The sequence below is a fragment of the Cervus elaphus genome, chromosome 14 (assembly GCF_910594005.1).
Source record: "Cervus elaphus chromosome 14, mCerEla1.1, whole genome shotgun sequence".
Taxonomy (NCBI): Eukaryota; Metazoa; Chordata; class Mammalia; order Artiodactyla; family Cervidae; genus Cervus; species Cervus elaphus.
Window position 1 is genome coordinate 66,165,652 of NC_057828.1, and position 25,046 is coordinate 66,190,697.

At 43.6% G+C, this 25,046-nt stretch overlaps 1 protein-coding gene across 3 annotated transcripts in view; it reads left to right on the forward strand.

Moving 5' to 3' along the window:
* RGL1 (ral guanine nucleotide dissociation stimulator like 1) overlaps nucleotides 1-25,046 on the forward strand; it is a 271,120-nt gene that overhangs the window by 102,014 nt on the left and 144,060 nt on the right. Inside the window, exon 2 of one of the 3 annotated variants that reach the window (XM_043924319.1) lies at nucleotides 2,416-2,579. In XM_043924319.1, coding sequence (XP_043780254.1) covers nucleotides 2,448-2,579 — 132 coding nt within the window. In that variant the 5' untranslated portion in view covers nucleotides 2,416-2,447. Of the gene's footprint in view, nucleotides 1-2,415; nucleotides 2,580-25,046 lie in introns of those variants that run through there. The other 2 variants (XM_043924315.1, XM_043924318.1) reach the window with 2 other exon arrangements.

Consider the following 25,046-nt stretch of genomic DNA (forward strand, 5'->3'; position numbering starts at 1 on the left):
CTCTGCCATCCCACCTTTCTAGGTCCTCACAGGGCACCAGGCTGGGTTGAGGAGCTTCCCGCTAGCTAGCTATTTCACACATGATCGTGTATATATGTCAATGCTATTTTCTCAATTCATCGCACCCTCTCCTTCCCCCACTGTGTCCACAAGTCCGCTCTCTACACCTGTATCTCTGTTCCTTCCCTGCAAATAGGTTCATCAGTACTATTTTTCATTTGCTTTTATTTGGGTAGTAGGTTATGTGAGCTTAAGACCTGTTTTTTGCAGGCATGCTCAATTCCTTGAAGACATTTCCAAGAAAACGACTCTGTTGTTGGCTAATGAGCAATTGCTGCTTGCAGAGTTACTGCCTAGGGGTGCAGGATGAATGTTAGCCTTAACTCTTTCCTATGAGGAGCTTACAGTCCACTAAGTCAACAAAAGTTAAAGAGAAGAGGTAACTTAACTTGTAATCTGTTATTTGAATATATTAGATCTGCCACCTTAATTTTACTGGATTCTCATGATTTACTGAATTAATGAATCCATCAAACATATATTTAGTACTTACTCTGTACATGACATTGTCTCTAGTGTTCAGATGCTTAAAAGACCAAAAGGTAGAAATAGAAGTGAAAGCAAATAATTTCAAGTGCTGTAAGTGACATGGTAGAATTCTGTCCACAGTATATACAGAGAGATACAAAGGAGGAAGGGTCTTTATTCTCTTGGCATAGTGGGTGGAGGGGAGGTGACACAAACAAAGGCTGAAAGATTCTGGATGTTTTTGAGATCCATAAGCACTTTATTTGGGGCTTCTCAGGTGGCTCAGTGGTAAAGAATCTGCCTGCCAATGCAGAAGACATGGGTTTGATCCCTGGATCAGGAAGATCCCCTGGAGTAGGATGGCAACTCACTCCAGTATTCCTGCTTGGAGAATTCCATAAACAGAGGTGATTGGCGGGCTACAGTCCATGGGGTTATAAAAGAGTCAGACGCATGCAAGCACTTTATTTACTTAGCTGTGTCACTGGGCCTTAGTTGTAGCATGCAGGATCTTCATTGTCTCCTGTGGGATCTTTCTAATTGTGACCCGCAGGCTTAGCAGTTGCGGCTCATTGCCTTAGTTGCTCTGCGGCATGTGGAATCTTCCAGGACCAAGGATCGAACTTGTGTCCCCTGCATTGCAAGGCAGAGTATTTACCACTGAGTCACCAGGGAAGTCCCTATAAGCACTTTAAACAACAGAGACAGTGTGGTTGAGGAGGCTGCCGGGCATGGTAGGAGGAAGTCTTGGATGCTATGTTACAAAATTTGGACTTTAATCTCTGGGAAAAGATTTTGGTAGGTGGAACATCATTGTCAGATTTGCTTTTTAGAAAAATTACTCTGAGAAGGATGGGCTCGGCAATGTGAATAGGAATAAGGAGATTCCTTAGGGCAGTATGGTGCTGGTCAGGTATAACGTGATTCTGAACAAACCAGTGGCAGGTGGAGTGTTGTCAGGGAAATAGACTTTATAGAATTGGCATCAACTTTTAAATATTGTCTCTAGAGTGACTGCTGATGAAACTGAGGCTCAAGAAGGTAAAACAGCTAATAAATATCAAAGAGACCTCCTCTTTGCTTCTGCTGCAGTTTAGAAACATGATTACTGTGGCATTTCACACATGGTGTGAACACTGCATGGTGACCACTTGTTTACAACACTTTCTGTCTGGAGACAGCAAACTTCTTAAGGTTAAGAACCAAACTGCCGAATTACTTGTGTCTGCCTCGCATGGAGACTCGAACAAACAATATTCAATAGATGTTTAAAGAGTAAAACTCCTGACCCCAGAGCCAGTGCTTTTCCCACATGCCCCGCATGGCATGGAAATGTGAAACCATCATTCAGGCTTGTCTTTGAATGCTCAGTTTGACTCTTTGTGACCCCATAGACTGTAGCCCACCAGACCCCTTGTACATGGGATTCTGCAGGCAAGATTACTGAAGTAATCCTCTTTCAGGGGATCTTCCCAACCCAGGGCTAGAACCCTCTCTTATGTCTCCTGCATTGGCAGGTGGATACTGAGCCACCCAGGAAGCCCAGGTGTGTCTTACATCCACCCATTTCCATCTCTTCTACTGAGGGACCAGAGCAAAGTGACAAGCAGATAGAACAGGCGAAGGATACTTTTTACTTTGTTTTAAAATTTTATCACTTCGTCCATTATCAAAATGCTTCCCTTTCTCCAGAAGCCTGCATTAAAATGCCAATCATGAATAGCTAAAATATAGAAAGTGGCCATAAGATTTAGTGTCTATTGTGATACTATTTTTGATGGCCTCACTATCCACAAATCAGGCATGATAACTTGTTCTGCCATCTCTTTGTTGCTGTTGTTGTTATGTAATGTTTTAACCTGGATCCCACTTTATTCGTCCATACAGATCCGTAATGCCTCCAGCCTGGCTCTTTCAAGATGGAGGAGAAGCCCCTGGGAGAGCCTGCACATGTGGTGTCTAAACTCAAACTTTCCAGCAAGGTAGAAAACACAGGACACTGGCTGGTGGAAGATCATGCTCGGATATGGGAAGTTTTAAAGACAGAGGAGGTAAGACAACGCTTAGCGACACAGTTGGTGCAATTATGGGTTTTCTTAGATTTGAGATGCTCATTCTTAGCGCAGCTGTTATCATAGGCCAGCTTGGCAATTTTTTATTCAGGGGCCATAGGCTTAACCACAGCTAGAGAATAAGAAGTCAGGGGTATGTCCCTTGGACATTAATAACTCCACAGCGATTCATTCAGCCAAGGGAGGTAGCCCTGACAGATAGGACTTAAAACATGCAGATAGGCATTTGTCCTTGTAGACTCCCACCAAACATACATGGGAAATCAAATTGTGGTGAGAAAATTGATTCCTCGGGATCAACTAACACATGTGGAATTATATAAATTCATTCTTTGACAGCGTGAGATTAAGTATTAGTTAGGGCTCCGTGGTTGCAAGCAATAGGAATGGACTCTAAAGAAACTGGCAGATTATTGGAGGATATTGGGAGGTTCGCAGAACTGATGGGAATTTGGAGAACTGTGTTTGGAAATAGGACAGGAACCAAGTCAGCAGGAACTAGTCAGAGCCCTACCCCTGCTATAACTTCCAAACTGGTCTCTCCCCTCTCATTCTCACATTTCTCTGCTCAAAATGCAAAACAATGGAAGAGAGGGCCTCACTGCCAAGCTTGGTCACATGTCTTTCTGTTGGTTATTCTGTTAAGAGGAAAATAATCTTTCATGAGAAATCATTATTCCAGGGCCTCAGAGCACTTGTGTTGGGTGTCCAAATCTCTAATATTTGCATTTTGTAATGATTCCAATCCAAGAACGTAGCTATAATAACTATAATAGCTATAGTCTTACACGTGTGAAATCCAGACGAAGAAACTATAAAATCTTTCTATAGAAAGGCACATTTCTATAGAAGGGATTTCTATAGAAATCCCACAGAAGGGATTTTAGAAGAGGAACCCCAGCAAATATTCCCAGAAGAGGGAAAATTGTGTAAAGGGCAGTGTTATTAATAGAATGTCCTGCAGTTGGGAGCATCTGCAGCAGAAGAGAAATGGCACAACAGAGTTTTGGTTTTTGTTCCTTAAAGCAGTAAAACTCTGCAGAAAGCTGTTTGAAGTCTCTGTGTATGTCCCTTAATAGGGTCAAGACTAGGATCAGAAAGGGGGGTGCTGCGGCACTAAATTTCAGGAGGTACCCACTCTCAGGTTTGTGTCCTGCACTTGCACAAACTTGGACGTTAATCTATCCTTGTATTTTGCATGCTAGGTGCCTTGCTTACTCACGCTAGTCCTGGCCCTGGCACCCAATTCTATTTGCTTTCCTCCTTCCCCAAAGGTAATCACTATCCTAAATTTGGAGTTTATCATCCTTATGCATATTTCAGGGCTTCCCAGGTGGTGCTAGTGGTGAAGAACTTGGCTGCCAGTGCAGGAGACACAAGAGACCTAGGTTCGATCCCTGGGTCAAGAAGATCCCCTGGAGGAGGGCACGGCAACCCACTCCAGTATTCTTGCCTGGATAATTCCATGGACAGAGGAGCCTGGGAGTCTACAGTCCATGGGTCGCAAAGAGTTGGACGCGACCGAGTGACTGAACACGCACGCAAAGTTGATACTAAAAAATGGGAAATAGGGGGGGAACGGCGTTAAATCAATCAATAATTGCAATGCAGTGTGATGAGTGTTGTATGTAATCAATATGTCCCTAGGTGTTTTCAGAACCTACAGCAGGGCGCATTAATCCTGCATGGGTGTAAGTATGCTCATGGAGGTGTGGGTGTCAGGGAAAGAAAGCTTCTCAGCGAAGAAGGCAGGCTTGAGTTCATTCTTAAAGAAAAAGTAGAAGTTAACCCAACAGAAGGGATTTTAGAAGAGGAACCCCAGCAAATATTCCCAGAAGAGGGAAAATTGTGTAAAGGGCAGTGTTATTAATAGAATAACAGTTGGGAGCATCTGCAGCAGAAGAGAAATGGCAAGAGATGAAGCTGAGAAGCACCAAATAATGAAAAGACTTATACACTTCACTCAGAAATTCAGGAATTGTCTTGTGGGCCTTGGGCAGTCAGTAAAGGGTTTTAGGCAGGGGTAGTAACACAGATTTGTTTTCTAGGAATCCTGCTCTGTCAGACATGTGAAGGATGGCCTGGAACACTTCAAAACCTTTTTCAGCCACTTTGATCTCCTTCTCTGTATACACTCGGCTAGTCAGTGCTCAACTGGGAATTATTTGGGGGTATTCTTTTTTCATGATGGTGATTCTCTCTTTCAAGCTAGGCTGTCTGTCCTTGAGACCACGTCCATTAGTTTTATTTAGACTTCACTTAGAAACCCTAAAGCACTCACATACTGCTGTACACAGTTGAAATAAATACCTGATGGTTGATTGATGAATCATTTTCATAGCAATTACATGACCATGTGATCATGATTTCATAGTAACATGTTGTTTCTATAAAGGTTAACAGCAACCCAAATACTGCCATCTCTGGTACAAAGGTGATTTATTTCATTCGCCATTGGGTCATAGTCAGTGGTGGGGTTTTGTTTGTTTGTTTGGGTCTTTCCTGATTGAAATTGCACTGACTCATTCATCGTGCACGGCTTATCTGTGCTGTGTCTTACGTTTGTGAGGAGCCTGCCAAGATAAGCAATATTCTCTGTGGCTGTGAAACAGAGATGCTCTCTATGTGAAATTCAGCTAGTGAATGCCTGTATGGAGACTGGACATATGACCTCTCGCTCTCAATCCAGTTCTGGAATGGGGCCTCACATTGTAACATCACATTCTTGGAGGAAGAAATAGTATGTGTCATCACGCATACTTTGGAGATTAAATCATTCTCATCTGAGGGACAGGAAGAGAGAGAATTAAAAAAAAAGAGAGAGAGAGAGAGAGAAACTGGATGACTATTTGGACAAGCAGTGGGTGTGCATTTTATTCATCTCTGAAGAGCCAGTTCTTTGCTGACCTTAAAGAATGTGGTTCAAAGATAGCACTAGGCTTCTTTGTGATTCTGAATGACTTCCTTTTTTCTCTCTACCACAAACTTTAATATGAGGCAAAGGGATAGACATGTCCTGCCTGGGAAGTTAATATATAAACATGGTTTGAAGTATTTTTACTGAGATCAATAAGGTAGACATTATCATCAGTGGTGAGAAATGGAATAATGAAACCAAATATTAATAATATTCAACAGGGGTCTGTAAGGGAGGGAGAGAAAGTATCATTTGTTAAGCACCTACTGTGTGTCAGAACTGTCCTTGGCACTTTTATATTCAGCAGTATATTCAGTTGTCACAGTCATAGGGATATTTTTTATAAAAGCTTGCTTTTTTTTTTTTTTTTTAGTTTTTAGCTGCACTGGGTCTTCATTGCTGTGCCTGGGCTTTCTCTGGTTGCGGTGAGCAGGGTCTGCTCTCTCGTTGTGGTGCATGGGCTTCTCATTGCAGTGGCTTCTCTTGCTGTGGAACATGGGCTTAGTTGTCCTGAGGCATATAGAATCTTCCCGGACCAGGGACTGAACCTGTGTCCCCTGCACTGGCAGGGGATTCTTCACCCCTGGACCACCAGGGAAGTCCCATAGGAATATTTTGCATAAGGATTTTGAGGATTAGAAGTTAGGGCGCATGCTAAAAGATACATAACTGGTAAGTGGCAGAGTAAGATTCAAACTCAAGCTTGTCTCTCTTCATTTATACTCTTATCTTCTCATGAGGCTGTCTACCAAAATTGTTTGAATCACCCGGATTCTACATTTGGTTTCCCTTCCCAGACTTCAACTCATTCTGGCCAGGTCGCCATCATCAGCGTAATAAATGGTCCCAGTCTTGCTCTCTTAGAGCCTGGCTCGGCAGTGTCTCATGGGAATAAACAACGACGTGCCCATTGAGTCATAACTTTCTTTTATTCCTCAAAATGTTTTTCCCAGTGTGTGTGGCTGGGTTTCCATCTCAGTTTTCCCGCATAGCATCACAACATCTCATGGAGACTGCACCCTGCCCTTAACTCCACTCCGTTTGAGTGAAGCCCTAAACCTCTGCTAAGTTTGTTGTAGCTCTTTTTTTCCCTGCATAACTGAATTCTGTTCCACGTACTCCAAGCTTTTGATAGGGGCCCAGCTGTGTAAACAGTCTGATTGTTTGGAACCTGAGTATTTCCACCCATTCCCTGAATTACTGTTGCTTCCTTGGACACTGAAGCCCACCAGAATCACCTCAAAGTTTCCCTCTGCCCTTGAGATGCTGTTCACCAAACAGCCTGCTATCACCACGGAACAGAGACCTACCATCGGGGAAGTCTCTTCAGCTCCAGTCTTCCCACCTTGTATCTTCTTATTTTTAACCATTGGCTCTTGTTGCCAGAGCCAAGTGCATGCAAAGTGCTTAGAATAGCAATAATAAGCAATAATGTAGACATACATAATAAGCAATAAATGTAGACTTCTCTTATTATTGAATGAATCAGTGAAGGACAGAGGAGTGTAAAATGTCACACCCTATCGGCCTGCCAGTTTTACACCAGTCACTTTTTGACCTCTGCCATCTGAATTCCAGATTGCCCCCACGTTCTGGAAGGCCAGTACTCCAGGATTCCTTCGGTGTTTTTTTAAACAGCTGCTGGGTTTGAACTGGTAGACACAGCTGCCTGACTCTAATGAGATGGCCCCCAGTGAGGTTCCTATGGGTGATCTTCCCAGGAGGAAAATAACCAACCCCAACTAAACAGCACTGTGTTGACATACACAAATCATTCTGGGCAGTGTCCAGATAAGGGTGTTTCAGACCCACTCAGTTCCTCCTTCTCTGCCCCGAGCGTGTGGTGGGGCGATACCAGTCAGCAGTGTGCTCCTCAGGGACGTCTTCCTTGGAAGGGTGTGGGCAGGCTGGGTTCTCAACCTTCTGTTATCCTGCCTGCTGACTTGGGTGCTCAGGTGACCATTTGCAGGAGGAAAGGCCAGGGCCTTTTAGGAGGATAAAATTGATACATAGCTTTCTCCCGTAAAACTCTGTTAGACATTTGCAACCACTTTAGCCCATTCTCTTTGGCTCCCAGTTTCCCAGGTGGTGCTAGTGGTAAAGAATCTGCCTGCCAATGCAGGAGATGTGGGTTCAATCCCTGGGTCAGGAACATCCCCTGGAGGACGAAATGGCAACCCACTCCAGTATTCTTGCCTGGGAAATCCCATGGACAGTAGAGCTTGGCGGGCTACAGCCCATGGGGTCGCAAAGAGTCTGACACGACTGAGTCTGCACATGCCTTTGGCTCCCAGTCCTAGAATGAACCCTGCCTGTCATATTAGATGGAAACATTTCTTTGTACTTTACTACAGAGAATAAAGAAAACTCCAAGTGAATTTAGGAAGGGAGGGAGGAAAAGAAGAGGAGGGAGGGAGGAAGGAAGGAAGGAAGGGAGCAAGAAAGAAAAAGACCGATTTCTTGAGGGCTTGGAAACCACTCCTTCATGGAGCTTGTGTTCATGTGGGTCTAAGCTCCCCAAGAAAAAGTGTGCAAAACAGTTCTGTTTCAGCTCATTGTTTTCCAAAATGTGCTTGCTGTAAACCTCAGGGTCTCTTTTATTTGCTTGAAAACTCCATTATTGTCAGGACAAGCTTGGCATGAGGCAATAAAGAGGCAGGGGGTTGGGGGAGAGGAGCTCACAAACTGAAATAGTGCCCATGAAAGGGAAAGAATTGTCTTCTGTCCTTTAGGCTTATCTCCCCTTCGAGGGCACAAATATGAAGAAGAAACGGTATTTATTTAAATTTGTCCTTGGATTACAAATGTAGGCTATCTGGGGAGAAGCTGTACTGCTTGCCACAGCAGTGAGTAGCAAGTCCAAAGGCCCATCCTCTTTCAGGGACCCAGGAGAGGAAATAGTGGAAAACTTTTGCTATAAATTCTTCTCCTATGACCTGACATTTGAGAAATTTACCTGGTTGACTTGATGAGAAACCCCGGCCTATGAATGTCAAGACACATAATCTTTTGTAATCTTTTTTTTTGGCGGCGGGGGGTGGGGGGGGGAGGAGGCGTGGGGGTGGGGTGCGCTGCACTGCCTGGACTGTGGGATCTTAGTTCCCCAAGCAGGGGTTGAACCTGGGCCCTCCGCAGTGAGAGTGCAGAATCCTAACTGCTGGACCAGCAGGGCATTCCCCTGGAACCTTTATAGATGGAGAAAATTTCAGAAAGGTAGAGATTTACAGGAGGTCACTGGTAGGGAAAGGTTGTTGTTGTTTAGTCACCAAGTCGTGTCTGACTCTGTGCGACCCCGTGGACTGTAGACCGCCAGGCTCTTCTGACCAAGGGATTCTGCAGGCAAGAATACTGGCGTGGGTTGCCATTCCCTTCTCCAAGGAAAGGGTTGGCATGCTTGAAAAACTTGGACTCTGATACAGGGACATTGGTGGCCCCAGCGCATCTGCATAGGATGCTGTAGCCTCTGATGGGGGTGCCCTTCCTTCCTCTTTGCCCAGCGAACTCCTATTCACCCTTCAGACTCTGGCAGTTTCCAGAGTCTGACGTTTCCTTGACCTCCACAGTCTGTGTTATGTGCCCTTGTCCATTTTTTTCTTAATTTTCTAAAAACTACTCTGTTTCCTGCATGTCCATTTATCACATTATATGGCAATCATTTCTTTTCCAATATACTATGAGCTCCTAATCTGAAGAACTATGTCTGTTTTATTCAGAGTTATATCACTACACTCTTGAGACATGTGTTGAATGAATAAATGAATGAACAAAGGAACGGACAGAAAACCAACTATCTCACTGGCTTACTCTGAGAAGAGCACCCAAGTGATAGAACTTCTGGAAGTTAGTGGGGTTTCCTCTGCCGTCATGAAAGGAGGGACCCAAGGCCCAGAACCATATGATTTACTCTGTGGCTTGTACTTGCCAATAATGGGAGCCATTAGAATTTTACTGGATTTCTGAGAAATCAATGCAACGCCATATGTGTGTAGTAAAAATACAGTGACAATGAAAGCGAATAGCCTGGTGAAAAGAGTCCTCAGTAAGCAGAGTAACCTCTCCACCCACTCCTGTTTACCCTTATGGCCATATTGTGCTTACGGACTCAATGTTGCCTCAAAACACTCATTTTAAGTAGGTTGGATGCAGTGCAAGGACAAATCTGAATTGTTTCAAAGTAAAAATGTTGATCAGGGAAGCTAAAAATGGCAAAAAAGACTTGAAACACTGTGATGGAGGAATCATGCTCTATCAAAGTGGGAGGTGAGGTTATGTTTAAGGAATCATGGAGAATGGTAGATATGGGAAAGCAAGAAAGAGCCAGGATTTCAATTGGGAGTCTGGAAGTTTTATAATTTTTTAAGAGAAGTCAAGACTGCTGACAATACAGTTACAAAGTGAGTGATTGCCAAACACCCCTGCACTTACTGGAAGAAATGGAGCAAGACCCTGGATACAAAGTATCCACACAAGGTCAGGCTGTCCCTTTGGGGCAGGGAACGCTATGTCATTCATTTTCTGAAAGGGGGCAGGGACCGCAAGAAAGAATGTGCAGGGGCTTAACTGGACCCTATGCTAGCTCAGATAGTAAAGAATCTGCCTGCAATGCAGGAGACCCAAGTTCCATTCCTGGGTCAGGAAGATCCCCTGGAGAAGGGGATGGCAACCCACTCCAGTGTTCTTTCCTGGAGAATCCCATGGACAGAGGAGCCTGGCGGGCTACAGTCCATGGGGTTACAAAGAGTCAGACACAACTGAGTGACTTTCACTTTCTTTCATGTGAACTACAGGGCCACACACATGCTGACCGTTAAGCAACCATAAGAATTTGAACTGAGAGCCAAGAAGAGATATTAAGTCAAATTATTTACCCCTAGGTTTCATGTTTTTAATCATTAAGACAAAAATATAGGACACTGTGGAAATCAAAAGTGACAGTAAATTTTTATTTTGTTTTACTTATTTTATTTTTTAAAGTTTTTATTGGCGGAGAGTTGATTTGCAATGTTGTGTTACTTTCAGGTCAGTGATTTTTAAATATGACCCTTAAATATCTAGTCACCTTGCAAAGATTTTCCCTACCACAACCACAACATTCCAGTCCTTGTAGGACCAAGGTAAATTTTCAGGGGCCGTCTAATGTGAGCATAGCTTGTCATGTGTCATCCTTAACCTTTGGCAGGGACAGGAAGGTAGTCTGTTCAGCCTTTAAATGCTATTTTCTCTTTGCCTAGATGGTTGCATGTTTCTTTTGCAATGAAGAAACTTCCTTGGCATTATATCACCACTTAATTTATTCATAGCTGAATTAACCAAAACACTTGTGAAAGCAGTGCCCTGGTTAACTTAATTTTCTGCTAGTTTATGAGATAACAGTACACAATCCATAGTAGGCACTTAATTGACATTTTTTAAATGAATTGGATGAATAACATATGTGAAAGTACATTCCTTGGCTCAAAAAGTGCAGGTGCCTTCCAGGTATAGATAGGACTTGAGGATCTAGACAATAAAGGACAAAGCCCCAGGGATTTTGGATTTAGTTAGTATTTGGTTGAAACATGGTAGTAACATTTACTGGGTGTATTATCTCGGTCAGTAGTTAATCTTCTAAGTCTTAGTGGCCATTATCTTCACTGAGTGAGTGAAGTCGCTCGGTCGTGTCTGACTCTTTGTGACCCCATGGACTGTAGCCTACCAGGCTCCTCAGTCCATGGAATTTTCCAGGCAAGTGTACTGGAGTGTGTTGCCATTTCCTTCTCCAGTTGATCTTCCCAACCCAGGGATCGAACCCTGGTCTCCCACATTGCAGGCAGACACTTTACCGTCTGAGCCGCCAGGGAAGCTCTTCATCCGTAAAGTGTGGATAATAATATTCACTTAGGATGGTTGACTCTGCAATGCATATAAACCTAGGGCAGTGATTGGCACGTAAGTGCTTAATAATTTTGTTTCTGTTTCTCTCTCTCTAGTTAACTCAGGATTGATCACAAAATCATTGGAGTTTTGGCCCTTTGAAAGCAGTCTTGAATAGACTGGAATATATAAAACTGTTAACATTTGTCAATTCCAGATGGCGGTAATATGAACACGATTATGTATTTGTATCTCTTGGCATCTTTTACAGTTCTAAAAAGTGTCAAAACAAAAAGATTGAATAAAATGACAGCTCTCTTAAAAAAAAGAAAACATCTGAAATAAATTCATTCCTATCTTATTAAATATAAAATAGTGAACTGAGTCATTTACTCAATAGATATTTGTTGAGTAACTGCCATGTATAGGACTGATATAACCCCTGCTTCATGGAGCTTATAGTCTAGTGGGGAATATAAACTTTTTTTCTCACAAAGGCACCATAGATGTGATTTAAGGCAATTAAAAGAAAACACAAGCTTGTAAAGGAATACATGTGAAGCATATTTTAGCTAAATTTGGGAGGTTTGGAGAAGCTAAGAGTAGTAAATGATGTGTAGGAGTAAGTGATTTCATACAATTGAGACATGGAAAATGGATGAGGTGGACTATTTCATTATGGGGATGGGGAAGGAAGTCCTTCGCAGGTGCAGAGGGAAAAGCATGTACAAAGGCGTAGAGGGTGGGGGATAGGGGAATGAAGAGTAGTTCAATGTGGATGGAAGATAGGATTCGAGACAGAAAGTGTTGGGGGTGATGAGGCTTGAAAGGAGGGCACGAGTCAGGTCTCGAGGCTCTGTGAAAGCGTTGTGACTCTGGGGGAGAGTTTGTCCTCCAAACATCAGGACCCCCACCTGACACTGTTGGTGGGATCTCCATTTTTGTACTAATGCTGTTGATGCTTAGGAACTGATCATTCAGTACTTAAAGACTGATGGGAAGAGGGAGGCGGGAGGGGGGATTGGGATGGGGAACACATGTAAATCCATGGCTGATTCATGTCAGTGTATGGCAAAAACCACTACAATATTATAAAGTAATTAGCCTCCAACTAATAAAAATAAATGGAAAAAAAATAAAAAAAAAAGACTAATGGGATGCTGTGTTTTCTGGGGAGCCTGAAATTATGTTGCTATTTTTAGTGCACAGAAACTTTACTCCTAGTGAGCGAAATAAGTATAGAAGATCTGTCTCCTATACATTTTCAACCTAAGAACTTTCATAGATGGCTTGAAGCTGTCCTGAGCTAAAGTACACCATTTCTGCCTGCCATCAACAGGCGATGGTTAGCAGTGACTTGTTTTAATGTCCTCCTGGACTGACAGTGAAACAGATGTGAAGACAGCCACTAGGAACCTAATTTATAAGTAGATGAGCTTTGTAACAAAAAGTTAGTTATAACATATTTTTCTTAGACTGCTGATGTCCTCTTGCATCAGATGAATCACGTTGTGTCCCTGATCTTGAGGTTAGCCAGAGCTTTTGAAACTAATAAATGATTTTACAACTTGGAAGGTTTTTCTCTTAACAAAACTAACGGCATTTGTTCATTATCCTATGGAGCTAGGAAGAATGGAATTTGGTTTGACGAATCTGGAACACAGTCGCACTGGGACAGAGATGAAGAAGGATGATTACCTTCTAATGACAGTCATTCACATGACCTGATCACATTCAGACACAGGACCGTTACACATGGTTTCATAATGGAAAGTAAATGGGCCAGACAATTCAGTGTGCACAAACCAGCTGGTGACCTTGCCAGTGACTCCTCAGGGAGTGAGCTGATAGGAAAACTGATGATCTGAGATTGTGATTTGCCCAAAGTTGCAGAATAACATCATTATACGCTAATTCCCAGCTCCATGCACTTGGCTTTTCACAGCTATTTAAGAGTCTCAAAGACTCTAAGCTTTGCAAACTCTAGTTACATGATAAAGTTTTTGATGCTCTTATTTGGGAGCATACTTTTTCTTAGGCCTCCTAATTTTTTCTTTTTCCTTTTTTAATTGAGGAATAGTTGATTTACAATGTTGTTAGTTTCTGCTGTACAATGAAGTGAGTCAGCTATATGTAGGAGTATACTTTTTTATTGTCCCTTGAATTCTTCATGAGAAAGTCTTCCCTTCCTTGAGCTCCCTGCCCTGACCTGGGTTTTCCTTTCATTAATATTGAGGGAATTGACCTTAAACTAGGGAGTGGGATGTTTGAGGGGGCAAATCATCTACTAGTTTGTTGTACGTGTTCAAGAAGAATCTTTAGGCTACACCTCTGGGTAGCACTTTTCTTTGCTCTGGTTGTGTTATTTTTCTTATTTAATGTGATCAGTAGTTCAAAGCAGGATCTATTTATTCTTGGCTCAGTTTCCACCTTGCTGGTTATGACTTTTAGATATATATGTGGAATCTTGTTCTCAGAGGAAGATCTAAGAAGGCTCTGTTGTAAGTGTGGGTTAACCGCCATCAGGCACAGCTGGTGCAAATCAGCGTGATGCAGCAATAGCTTAGGGTTATTGGCAGAGTCTGTGTTTAGAATTATATAGTAGAGAAGAAAAGGGGCTCTGTCTATAGGATAGAGAAGAAGGGGAAAGCTAGGGGAGGGAGAAGGGGGGATATCAAAGATAAACAGGAGAGGGAAGACATGAAAAGAGTAGCAGTTTTCCCAGTGACCTCATAAACACGTAGGGAGGAGAAACTATACACTGTGTACAGTTTTATTGGGTACAATGATGCTATATACCATCCTCCATGGTTGGCAGGGAATGGGGGCACCTTATTTTATATTATGCTTCTGTCCTTTATCAGGGTGGACAGAAAAACTGTAAGGCAGCTCAATAGCCTATGGAGAATTGGGAGAGGTTCTTGAGAGAAGTTGGGAAGAATCCATGGTAAAACCACATGTCTCAGGTTTGGGGTCAAGATTCACGTAGTCAGGGCTTCCCTGGTGGCACAGTGGATAAGAACCCTCCTGTCAATGCAGGAGACATGGTTCGATTCCTGCTCCAGGAAGACTCCACATGACAAGGAGCCGCTAAAGCCTGTGTGCCATGACTGCTGGAGCCTGCCCTTTCTAGGGCCCATGAACCATAACTACGGAGCCCACATGCTGCAACTACTGAAGCCTCCATGCCTAGAGCCCCTGCTCTGCAACAGGAGGAGCCCCCGCTCCCCGCAACTGGAGAAAGCCTGCACACAGCAACAAAGCCACAGTGTAGCCATAAAAGAAAAAAGGGCTTATGTGGTCAGCATAAGTCTGACATAAGTAGGGTGACATACTTTCTCAGGTCACTCCCAGCCTCCACAGATGTAGCTGTATTCTTTTCTTGAGGCCTGGCTTCAGTGCTCCTTTGAAGTCAAATGAGCAGTGATAGATGGAGTAGTTTCTGAACGAGAAGATCCTGTCCTGTTCCAGCCCCCTACCTCCACCCCCGGCAGGATCCTACACCTGGCACCTTGGATCTGGGAGCCACTGTGGACTCTTTTTTCATTCTTTCAAGGCACAACTGTAGGTGACCAGAAGGAAAACAGAAAAAGCGAGACTCCCTCTTCCCCCAGAGGACAGATTCCTACCAATAAGGGATCTGCCTGTTTTTCTGGGATCGGGAGTTAAAAATGGTGAATTTTATTTGTAGTATTGCAATCTTCATGGCAAATAGATGGGGAAACAGTGACAGACTTTATTTTTTGGGGGCTCAAAAATCACTGCAGATGGTGACTGCAGCCATGAAATTAAAAGACGCTTGCTGCTTAGTAGAAAAGTTATGACCAACCTAGACAGCATATTAAAAAGCAGAGACATTACTTTGCTAACAAAGGTCCATCTAGTCAAACCTATGGTTTTTCCAGTAGTCATGTATGGATGTGAGAGTTGGACTATAAAGAAAGCTGAGTGCCAAAGAATTGATGCTTTTGAACTGTGGTGTTGGAGAAGACTCTTGAGAGTCCCTTGGACTGCAAGGAGATCCAACCAGTCCATCCTAAAGGAGATCAGTCCTGGGTGTTCATTGGAAGGACTGATGCTGAAGCTGAAACTCCAACACTTTGACCACTTCATGCGAAGAACTGACTCATTAGAAAAGACCCTGATGCTGGGAAGGATTGAAGGAAGGAGGAGAAGGGGACGACAGAGGATGAGATGGTTGGATGGCATCACCAACTCAATGGACATGGGTTTGGGTGAACTTCGGGAGTTGGCAATGAACAGGGATGCCTGGCATGCTGCAGTCCATGGGGTTGCAAAGAGTTGGACATGAATGAGTGACTGAACTGAAATAAATCTATTATTATCTTGAGATCAGAGAGCTTGCAGTTGTAGATGTGCTCAGATTTCAAGGTATGTAAGATGGCCCTCAATGTTAAATCTGGGTCAAGGTGAGAGTGTGAGATATGTATGTATTGATTTGACTGCTTTGGGTCCTAGTGGTGGCACGTGGGATCCTTGATCTTCATTGCAGTGTGCAGGATCTTTTAATTGTGGCATGTGAGATATATATATTTTATCTTTTTCTTAGTTTCAGCATGTGAGATCTTTAGTTGCAGCATGACAACTCTTAGTTGCCAAATGAAGGATCTAGTTCCCTGACCAGGGATCGAACCTGTGCCCCCTGCATTGGGAACACAGAGTCTTAGCCCCTGGACTACCAGGGAAGTCCCAGTTCTAGATCTTCATCTGTGTTTCAGGTACTGATGCATGTGGTATTTCAGATATTGATTATGTTTGTGGATTGTGTTGGGAACTTCAGAAGCAAGGAGCTAGATAGAAGTGTGAAGAAAGATAGATTGGAAATTCGTTTTTTTTAAATAAATGGTGGAAAAGCATAAGTGCTGGGTCTGTGAGCCAATTGAAAAAAAGAAGGTATTTTATCCTTAGTATATGGGTGAAGAACATATTTGTGAGGAAAGGATTAGAGCAATTCGAAGAAATACGAATTTATAAATAATTAGCATGAAAAATGTTCAGATCAAATAATGACTGAAATGTTGAATTTACTTTTTAATATAAAATATTTAAAGAGATATAAAGGGCATAGAGGGGTGCCCCAGTGGCTCCGTTGTAAAGAATCTGCCTGCAATGTAGGAGACACAGGAGACTTGGGTTCGATCTCTGGATTGGAAAGATCCTCTGGAGGAGGGCATGGCAATCCACTCTAGTATTCTTGCTGGGAAAATCCCATGGACAGAGGAGCCAGGCACGCTATGGTACGTGAAGTCACAAATCGAAGTGACTGAGTACCAAGGGCATAGAAGTTTATAACACTCATTTCGATTTCAGTTTCCTCCCTAAGGGAATACCTGTAAACAAGTAGAACATTCTGTATATATTAAGTGAAATAGTTTTCTCAAATTATTTTAGTGGAAAAACGGGTTTATAGTATGATACCTTCTTCTTAAAGCAAAAGTGAGCTCTTATGAGTAAATAGCTATGTTCTGCCTGACGACCAGTCTAGCAGTTGTGCAGATCTTTGAGGTCTGCTTGGTGTTATTTTTCCTGATGTCTTTGGAACAAATAACAGGTGATGTAATTTTAATATTTTTGGTATGCTTCGTGTCGTTTTTCCAGAAGCATGGTGAATTTGAACTCAGACACCTGTTTTACTTTGGACCAGTCTCCCTTGTCATCAGGGGCATCCATTTTTGAAACAGATGTTTGGGTTGAGGGATACAATATATGGCCATGAAACAGATCAAAGCTAACTGGCCCTCAGGGTAAATAAGCTCATGACCTTGGCCTTTTTAGCCCTATACTGTAACTAGCTGAAGCAACCTGGCTTGGGGGAAGTCGACTTCCCTGAAGATGGTCCAGCATTTAGAAATTATCCAATGAGGCTTATGATGCTGCTCTCTACCTTCTTCTGCCCTGGTGATGAATAATTGGATGGGAGTGACAAGAGGGGAACATTCTATGCTTACCCTGGAACTGGTGGTCCATCAGGTAGAAAATCATGTTCAAGTCATGCTTACTTTACAGGGTTGATATCTAGACCAGCGTCATGGATATTTTACTCAGATAAATAAGGACAGCCTTGCCCTGTAATGAAAGCCACAGAAGGAGGTTTTGGCTGATAGAAAGCCTCCGTGTAGATCACAAACAAGAGTCATGTGGCAAGTGAGCCTTTCAGTGCAGTGGACTCCATTGAGTTTCAGTCTTTTCTGTTATCACTCTGTCTGGGTAGACAGTGGCATTTGCCACAGCAGCCCAGACTGTGCAATGGGTTAATGAAGCTGCGGTTCTTCCCCAAGGCCAAGAACACAAAAGAATATGCTGTTCAGTAGAAAGGGAGCCACCAGCAGCTCTGGAAGGTGTGTGTTCTGTGAGGCTGGTTTACAGTCCTCCTACTTCAGCGTCTACCCTTTGTCAACATTCCCTGTGAACACCTCTTTCACCCTTCTGATTGGAGTCAGGAAGGGATGAGAGTGTTCCTTCCAAGTCTTTCTAGGTAGCAGGGACAACATTTTGGTCCCTTCTATTCTTGGGCAAGTGCTAGTTCCTCTTATCAAAGTCCCTTTTCCAAAGTGAAATAAGTGGAAAAATTAAAATTCAATTAAAAACCCAGATGAGGCAATTCTTCTTCTTCTTTCCACTTCCCCCTCCACCCTAATACACAGCAGTTTTTGCAGAGGCCAGCTTCTCCCTCTCTGCGGACCAGAATACTTCCTCTTTAGCTGAGTTGGCTGAGGGCATGATCCATCTCTCAGCCAAGAGCCTCTTTTTTTTTTTTTTTTTGCTTTGCTCTTTGGACACATACCCAATTTCTGTTGAAGATACTAACTTAGAAACTGTTTCAAATAATAATAGAATGTTTATTAGTATTTTCAACAATGGAGAGTACAAAGAAGACACCTACTCTGATTCCTGATCTGTCTCCCAAATGCCACCCTGCCCAGTTAAGCTCTTTCTCCAGCCCATCTCAGGTCCTTTACTCAATGTTTACCACGGCTAACTATTTCCCGAGATGATTTCCTGCACATGCCTGAATGTAATTATGTGCTCCTCTCCACATACATATGTGTATTTGAACACATAAGGAATCACACGATACACACTGTACTGTACTTGACTTTTTCCCCCTTAATAAAGTGTTATGGAAACCTTTCCATATTGACACACACAGATTCATTTCATTCTTTTAACTAATCCATTATACGGATATGCTATTTTTATTTAACCAGTCCCTCTACTGATGGATATTTTGATGTATTTTTAAAACCATGCCAAAGTAATGCTTCAGTGACCATCCTTGGACATAATGTTTTGTTGAAGTGTTCCATGTATATCCACTGGGTAAATTCCTAGTGGTGACATTATTTGTTCAAAGGGGAAGTGTGTTTTTAATATTGATATTACCAAATGGTGCTTTAAAAAAAGTCAGGCCCATTTACACTCTAAAGATTATACAAATCTATTTTGAGTAGAAAGAAAAATAATGTTTTCTTAGACTTGTGTAGCTGGTTTCTGTTTTTATTCTTAAAGTGCTTTCTGTACCTTAGCTTCTGGAATCTGATACATAAATAAGTGATGCTCACAGTTCAGCTTCCTTGTCTGCTCTTCCCCTTGAGCATCTGTCACGCTCTAGAGCCGATCAATAGAATAATTCTTGTCCCAAGTCATTAATTTTCCACTTGTGTTGGGTCAGAAAAGGATGTGGCTTCTAATTACAAGGACTGTGATGGCATTCTGTCCACAGGGTACCTGCCACAAGGACACCAGGGCTCCAATTCCAGGTAAAGCATCTAAAAGACAGGGCTTGACCATGTTATCTCAGGACTTTGCTAGTAGCTCAGCTGGTAAAGAATCCACCTGCAATGCAGGAGACCCCGGTTCGATTGCTGGGTTGGAAAGATCCCCTGGAGAAGGGAACGACTTCCCAATCCAGTATTCTGACCTGGAGAATTCCATGGACTGTATAGTCCATGGGGTGGCAAAGAGTCGGACATGACTGAGCGACTTTCACTTTCACTTCACGTGTTAGCTCAACCCAGACACATGGAGTTTTGAGAGCTTCATTATCAACATCAAAGCCATCAAATTTGTGAGGCACTAGAGAATCTTCTTTGATGCTTCTAAAGGACACTGAGCACCAATAGCTTCATCAGGAAAGGGAGTGCATTGCTCAGACGTGGAAGCAGTGAGGAGTGACTAAGCACTGGAAAGCCTCTGAAGCATGTTTAGTCACTGTTAGATGCTTCTTCATAAAACCTGGCATTTTGATGTCTGCCTAGCATCTTAGGACTCCAGACCACTGGGCCTTCGGACGTCCTGGCCTGGGATTCAACACTTATATATGTTTATAGTTGAACAAGAATATTAGACCGGAAAGCCATTTGGGTGTCTAACATTGCAGGATAGGCCCCAGTAGAGAAGACATTGTGGTGGGTGGGTTCTACTTGGTAATGTACTCTGCCTCCTGTACATAGATCTGGTGAGATAGTTGTTATGTTTTATGAAGAATCTGGAGTGCCTCAGAGGAAAGCCGGAAAACAGGCATGAAGTACTTGTGTACAATGTGCTTAACTCTCCCCCATCATACCGTGTCATAGACATTTGGCAAGACAATCTCCACGTCCAGCATGTACTGCCACACAGGGAACAAGAGGCTGACTATTATTCAGGGAGCGAGAACTAACTTTGCCCATTTTAATAACAAACAGAAACACCCACTCTTGGCAGTCTACCTTTCCCGCTTGTGCTGGTGGGAGGCTTGTCCCATGATCCTTGGGTCCACAGATTTCTTTCTATCCCCGGGGAAAGCTGCTGTGCTGCCTTTTATCACACTTGTGGACCTAGGAGGTGCCAAGGAGGGACTGCAGGGGTCTGAGCTGGGTGGCTGAATTTATTCCAGCTCTGTTTTAGGAAGCATCAAGACTTAGGGTGGGAGAGTGGGGCTCCCAGATGCATTTGGGGTTGAGGGGGAGATGCAAAGAGATAACTCTAAATAGAGAGGCTATATAGAATAATATTGTATATTACTTAAGGGACTCTCAGAATTTCCTTAACGTCTATAGGCACAGGGGCCCATATCCCCCATGTTTCAGGAAAGATATTAAGGATGCTAAGCAGGCGCTTGACTGTGCACGCTTGCTCCGTTATAATCCTTGATGGACTGTTACTCATTTTGCAAAATGGAGCCAAGTCCCTCTTTCCCTCCTTCCCTCTCCCCTAGCTATTTTGCTTTGCTAAGTAATCAGACATGGATCTTATTCCCAAGCCATTTATTTATATTCTTGGGGAGATAAGACATTTGCAAGAAGGAAGAATGTAATAAAAGCCATACTGGAAATCCAGATAATGAACTGGAGGAGTTCAGAGGAGAGGGATGTCATTTCCAGTCAGGATGGGGAGGAGGTTACAGATTGTCATGTTTGGGGGCTTAATATTTAGTGAGAATCCCTCAGGGAATGGGGGTGGAATGGGAGAAGGCCCTTGCCAGGCCGAGTGGTTGGATGGAGTGAATCAGGGAGGTCAGGAAGCGTGGGGCATGAATGGCAAATGACAGGGAGATGGTTTTGACTGGAGTAAAGGGGACATGAGCTCAGGGAGGAAGTTTCAGTGGCGGGGGGTGGACGTTTGCAGGGCCTTGGTGGTTGATTGTTATAGCTCAAGACATTGTGAGAAATGGCCGGGTTCACTGCCAAAGACAGAGCAAGCTGGCAGAGGCTAGATCTGCCGGGGGGCTGGGGCAGGAGCTGTGGGGCAAGTCTAGGCTGCAGACAAGGCGTTGGAAGGCAGACTCAGAGGAATGTGGCAGCAGATGACAAGGTGGTCACTCCACTTGCCTGGGTGAGTGGAGCTGATGTTGGGAGGTGGCTGGCAGATCTTGAGGCTGGGAGGTGCTGGTACTGGAAAATCTAGCACCAGGTGGCCCTAAGAAATGTCTTCAGCAGGGAGGGAATAAGAATGTCGGTCAGCAGTCAGCAGGCTCCAGCCACTAAGCTCAGGTTCATGGGCAGGCTTCCAAACTCTGGAAGGAGGAAAAAGTGGAATGGAGAGTGAAATGCAAGGCCCCCACCCCAGAGGGACCAGGCAGACTTCCAAGCCAGGAGTCAGACCTGGAACACGGGGGCCTGACTCTAAGGAGGAGCAGAAGTCTGATGCTCCATTCCAGAGTGCTGAGCCGAGGTCTTTTCATTCCTTCTGCATAAGGTTATGACTGGTCTTAGATGCTGGGTCCACAGATGGGAGCAGAGAGGCCCATCAGTGTGGATGGGAGGATGCAGATGCCGGAGGAAAGGCAGAGTCTGCTGCTGGCTAAAGAGTCTGGGCTTTATCTGGTGGCTAAAGAGCAAGAATGTGGAAAAATTAAAACACAGGGATATCTTAAGTAGAGCTATATTTCAGGAAGATTCATTTGATCCTAATGAGTCAAATGAACTAAAGTAAGTTCTCACCTGTAACAAGTTTCGACTTCCTGAGTACTTCTCCCATGTGTTCACTTCTCGCCGTACCTCTTTCTAGTACTGTGGGTTAAAGAAACTAGATTATTCAAATTAATTATTAATTTCATCTGCTCTGTTATTTTTTAAAGTGGTTCCTAGAAAAGTTAAAATTCCCTAAGTGGCTCACACATATTTATATGGGGGCCGTGCTGCTCGAGTCGTTTCTCCATACTGCAGTCAGATCTGTTTAAAATGTGACTCTTCTCATGTCACCCTACTGTGTGATATCTTTTCATGGTTTAATGGAAACCATGGATTAAGCCCAGATTCTTTCACGGGGCTCCCAGGCTCTTCGTAATCTGACTCTTATCTCTCAGCAGTGCCTTCCCACTGCACTCATCCTTCAGGCTGTCAAAGTATATTCAGTGGTATCTGTGAAGTTACTTTCTTCCCATTGGCATCCATGCCTTTGTTCATGTCATTCCTTTTCCTGGACTAAGCATTCTCCCCCTAGATTCAGTTCAGTTCAGTCGCTCAGTCGTGTCCAACTCTGTGACCCCATGGACTGCAACTTGCCAGGCTTCCCTGTCCATCACTAACTCCCAGAGTTTACTCAAACTCATGTCCACTGAATCGGTGATGCCATCCAAACATCTCATCCTCTGTTGTCCCCTTCTCCTCCCACCTTCAATCTTTCCCAGCATCAGAGTCTTTTCCAGTGAGTCAGTTCTTTGCATCAGGTGACCAAAGTATTGGAGTTTCAACATCAGTCCTTCTGATGAATATTCAGGACTGATTTCCTTTAGGATGGACTGGTTGGATCTCTTTGCAGTCCAAGGGACTCTCAAGACTCTTCTCCAACACCACAATTCAAAAGCATCAATTCTTTGGCTCTCAGCTTTCTTTATGGTCCAACTCTCACATCCATACATGACTACTGGAAAAACCATAGCTTTGACTAGATGGACCTTTGTCGGCAAAGTAATGTCTCTGCTTTTTAATATGCTGTCTTTTTATATGCTTGGTCATAGCTTTTCTTCCAAGGAACAAGTGTCTTTTAATTTCATGGCTGCAGTCACCATCTGCAGTGACTTTGGAGCCCCCCAAAATAAAGCCTGTCACTGTTTCCATTGTTTCCCCATCTATTTGCCATGAAGTAATGGGACTGGATGCCATGATCTTAGTTTTCTGAATGTTGAGTTTTAACCCAACTTTTTCACTCTTCTCTTTCACTTTCATCAAGAGGCTTTTCAGTTCTTCTTCGCCTTCTGCCATAAGGGTGGTGTCATCTGCATATCTGAGGTTATCGATGTTTCTCCCAGCAATCTTGATTCCAGCTTGTGCTTCATCCAGTCCAGTGTTTCTCATGATGTACTCTGCATATAAGTTAAATAAGCAGGGTGACAATATATAGCCTTGACGTACTCCTTTCCCAATTTGGAACCAGTCTGTTTTCCATGTCCAGTTCTAGCTGTTGCTTCTTGACGTGCATATAGATTTCTCAGGAGGCAGGTCAGGTGGTCTGCTATTCCCATCTCTTGAAGAATTTTCCATAGTTTGTTGTGATCTACCCAGTCAAAGGCTTTGGCATAATCAATAAAGCAGATGTAGATGTTTTTCTGGCACTCTCTTGCTTTTTCGATGAACGAACGGATGTTGGCAATTTGATCTCTGGTTCCTCTGCCTTTTCTAAATCCAGCTTGAACATCTGGAAGTTCATGGTTCTCGTACTGTTGAAAACGTTCACGCTCATTTTTGCTTCCCATTAAAGTCTCAGCTTTAGCCATCCCTGACTCCTTAACTCTGGATTAAGAGCCTCTCGATGCTAGGCGTCTCACCTCATGCTCGCTCCAAAAAGCATTCGCGCGTTCTTTTTACAAGGTCCCGTATCCTGGTCTCTCTCCTTCCTAAGATGGTAAGTCCTCTGAAAGCAGGGGCTCTGTATTGATCCTCCAGTTTGCCCAGCACTTAGCACAGTACTTGGAGCATAATGGCCGTCTGCATGATTGTATGAATGGATGAATGGGGCCGATGTGCCACGTCTGAGGAACCTGAGCCAGGATAGGGGCACTGGGCATAAACACTCATGAAAGAACCAGTGAGGACGTCATTCTTGACGGCTGGCAACTGTGTGGATGTACCTCTGATTACTAGTGGGTATGGGAATGGCTACCCACGCTGATATTCTTGCCTGGACGATGCCAGGGACAGAGGAGCCTGGAGGGCTACAGTCTACAAGGTAGCGAAAGAGTCAGACATGTCTGAGCAGCTAACACGTGAACTTTTTTTTCATGAAGAACTAATGTACTCCTTGAGGTGCCGTAAGTCCTAAAAACATACAAGCAAGAATGTAGACAAATGTTCTGGAAATAAAAATGTATTCTTTTGAAAGTGGCATGATATTTGGAGTCAAAAGACCTGGCTCTAAGCATTTATGTTGCCTTTGCAGTCGTGACATTTCACTTTCTTAAGTCATAAAATGGAGATAGTAATACCTCTACTTTTGGGAGTCGTGAGGATTAAGGGAACTAATATATGTGGAATCATTTTGTAAACTGCAAAATGACAGAAAGTGTTAGTGATTACCAATGCAAAGATATTTGTGTCTGTAAACAGATGACAGTCATGCTTTAGTGAATAAATTATACATAATTCTGACCTACGTCAGGGATGTAAATCTCAAACCACTAGAGCACAGAGGAACTTGGACAGCCTACACTGGGTAAAGTTATACATTTCCATTCATACGACTCGTGGAATGCTCTGGTGAGACAGTGAGCCAGAGGGGCGATGGGTGAGTGTGGGTGTGTGGTGTGAGGGGGCTGGGTGGCCTCCTTCCCTCTGTCTAGTCTGGGATGGCCTCACATTTGACTCCAGGCTTGAAGGTGTTAGTCGCTCAATTGTGTCCCGACTCTGCAACCCCATGGACTGTAGCCTGCCAGGCTCCTCTGTCCATGGGATTTCCCAGACAAGAATACTGGAGTGGGTTGCCATTTCCTTCCCCAGGGAATCTTCCTGACCCAGGGATCGAACCCAGGTCTCCTGCATTGCAGACGGACTCTTCACTGTCTGAGTCAGGGAAGCCAGCTTGGGCTCACATTTTTGTTTTTGTTTTTTCAATCTGTCTAATCAAGTACATATACGTTTATACTCATCCTCCTGATACATTGCCCCTTTTAGCCTTACGAAATGTCTCTTTCTCTTGTGGTGCTCTGTGCCTTGAAGTCTACATTTTAAACTTTA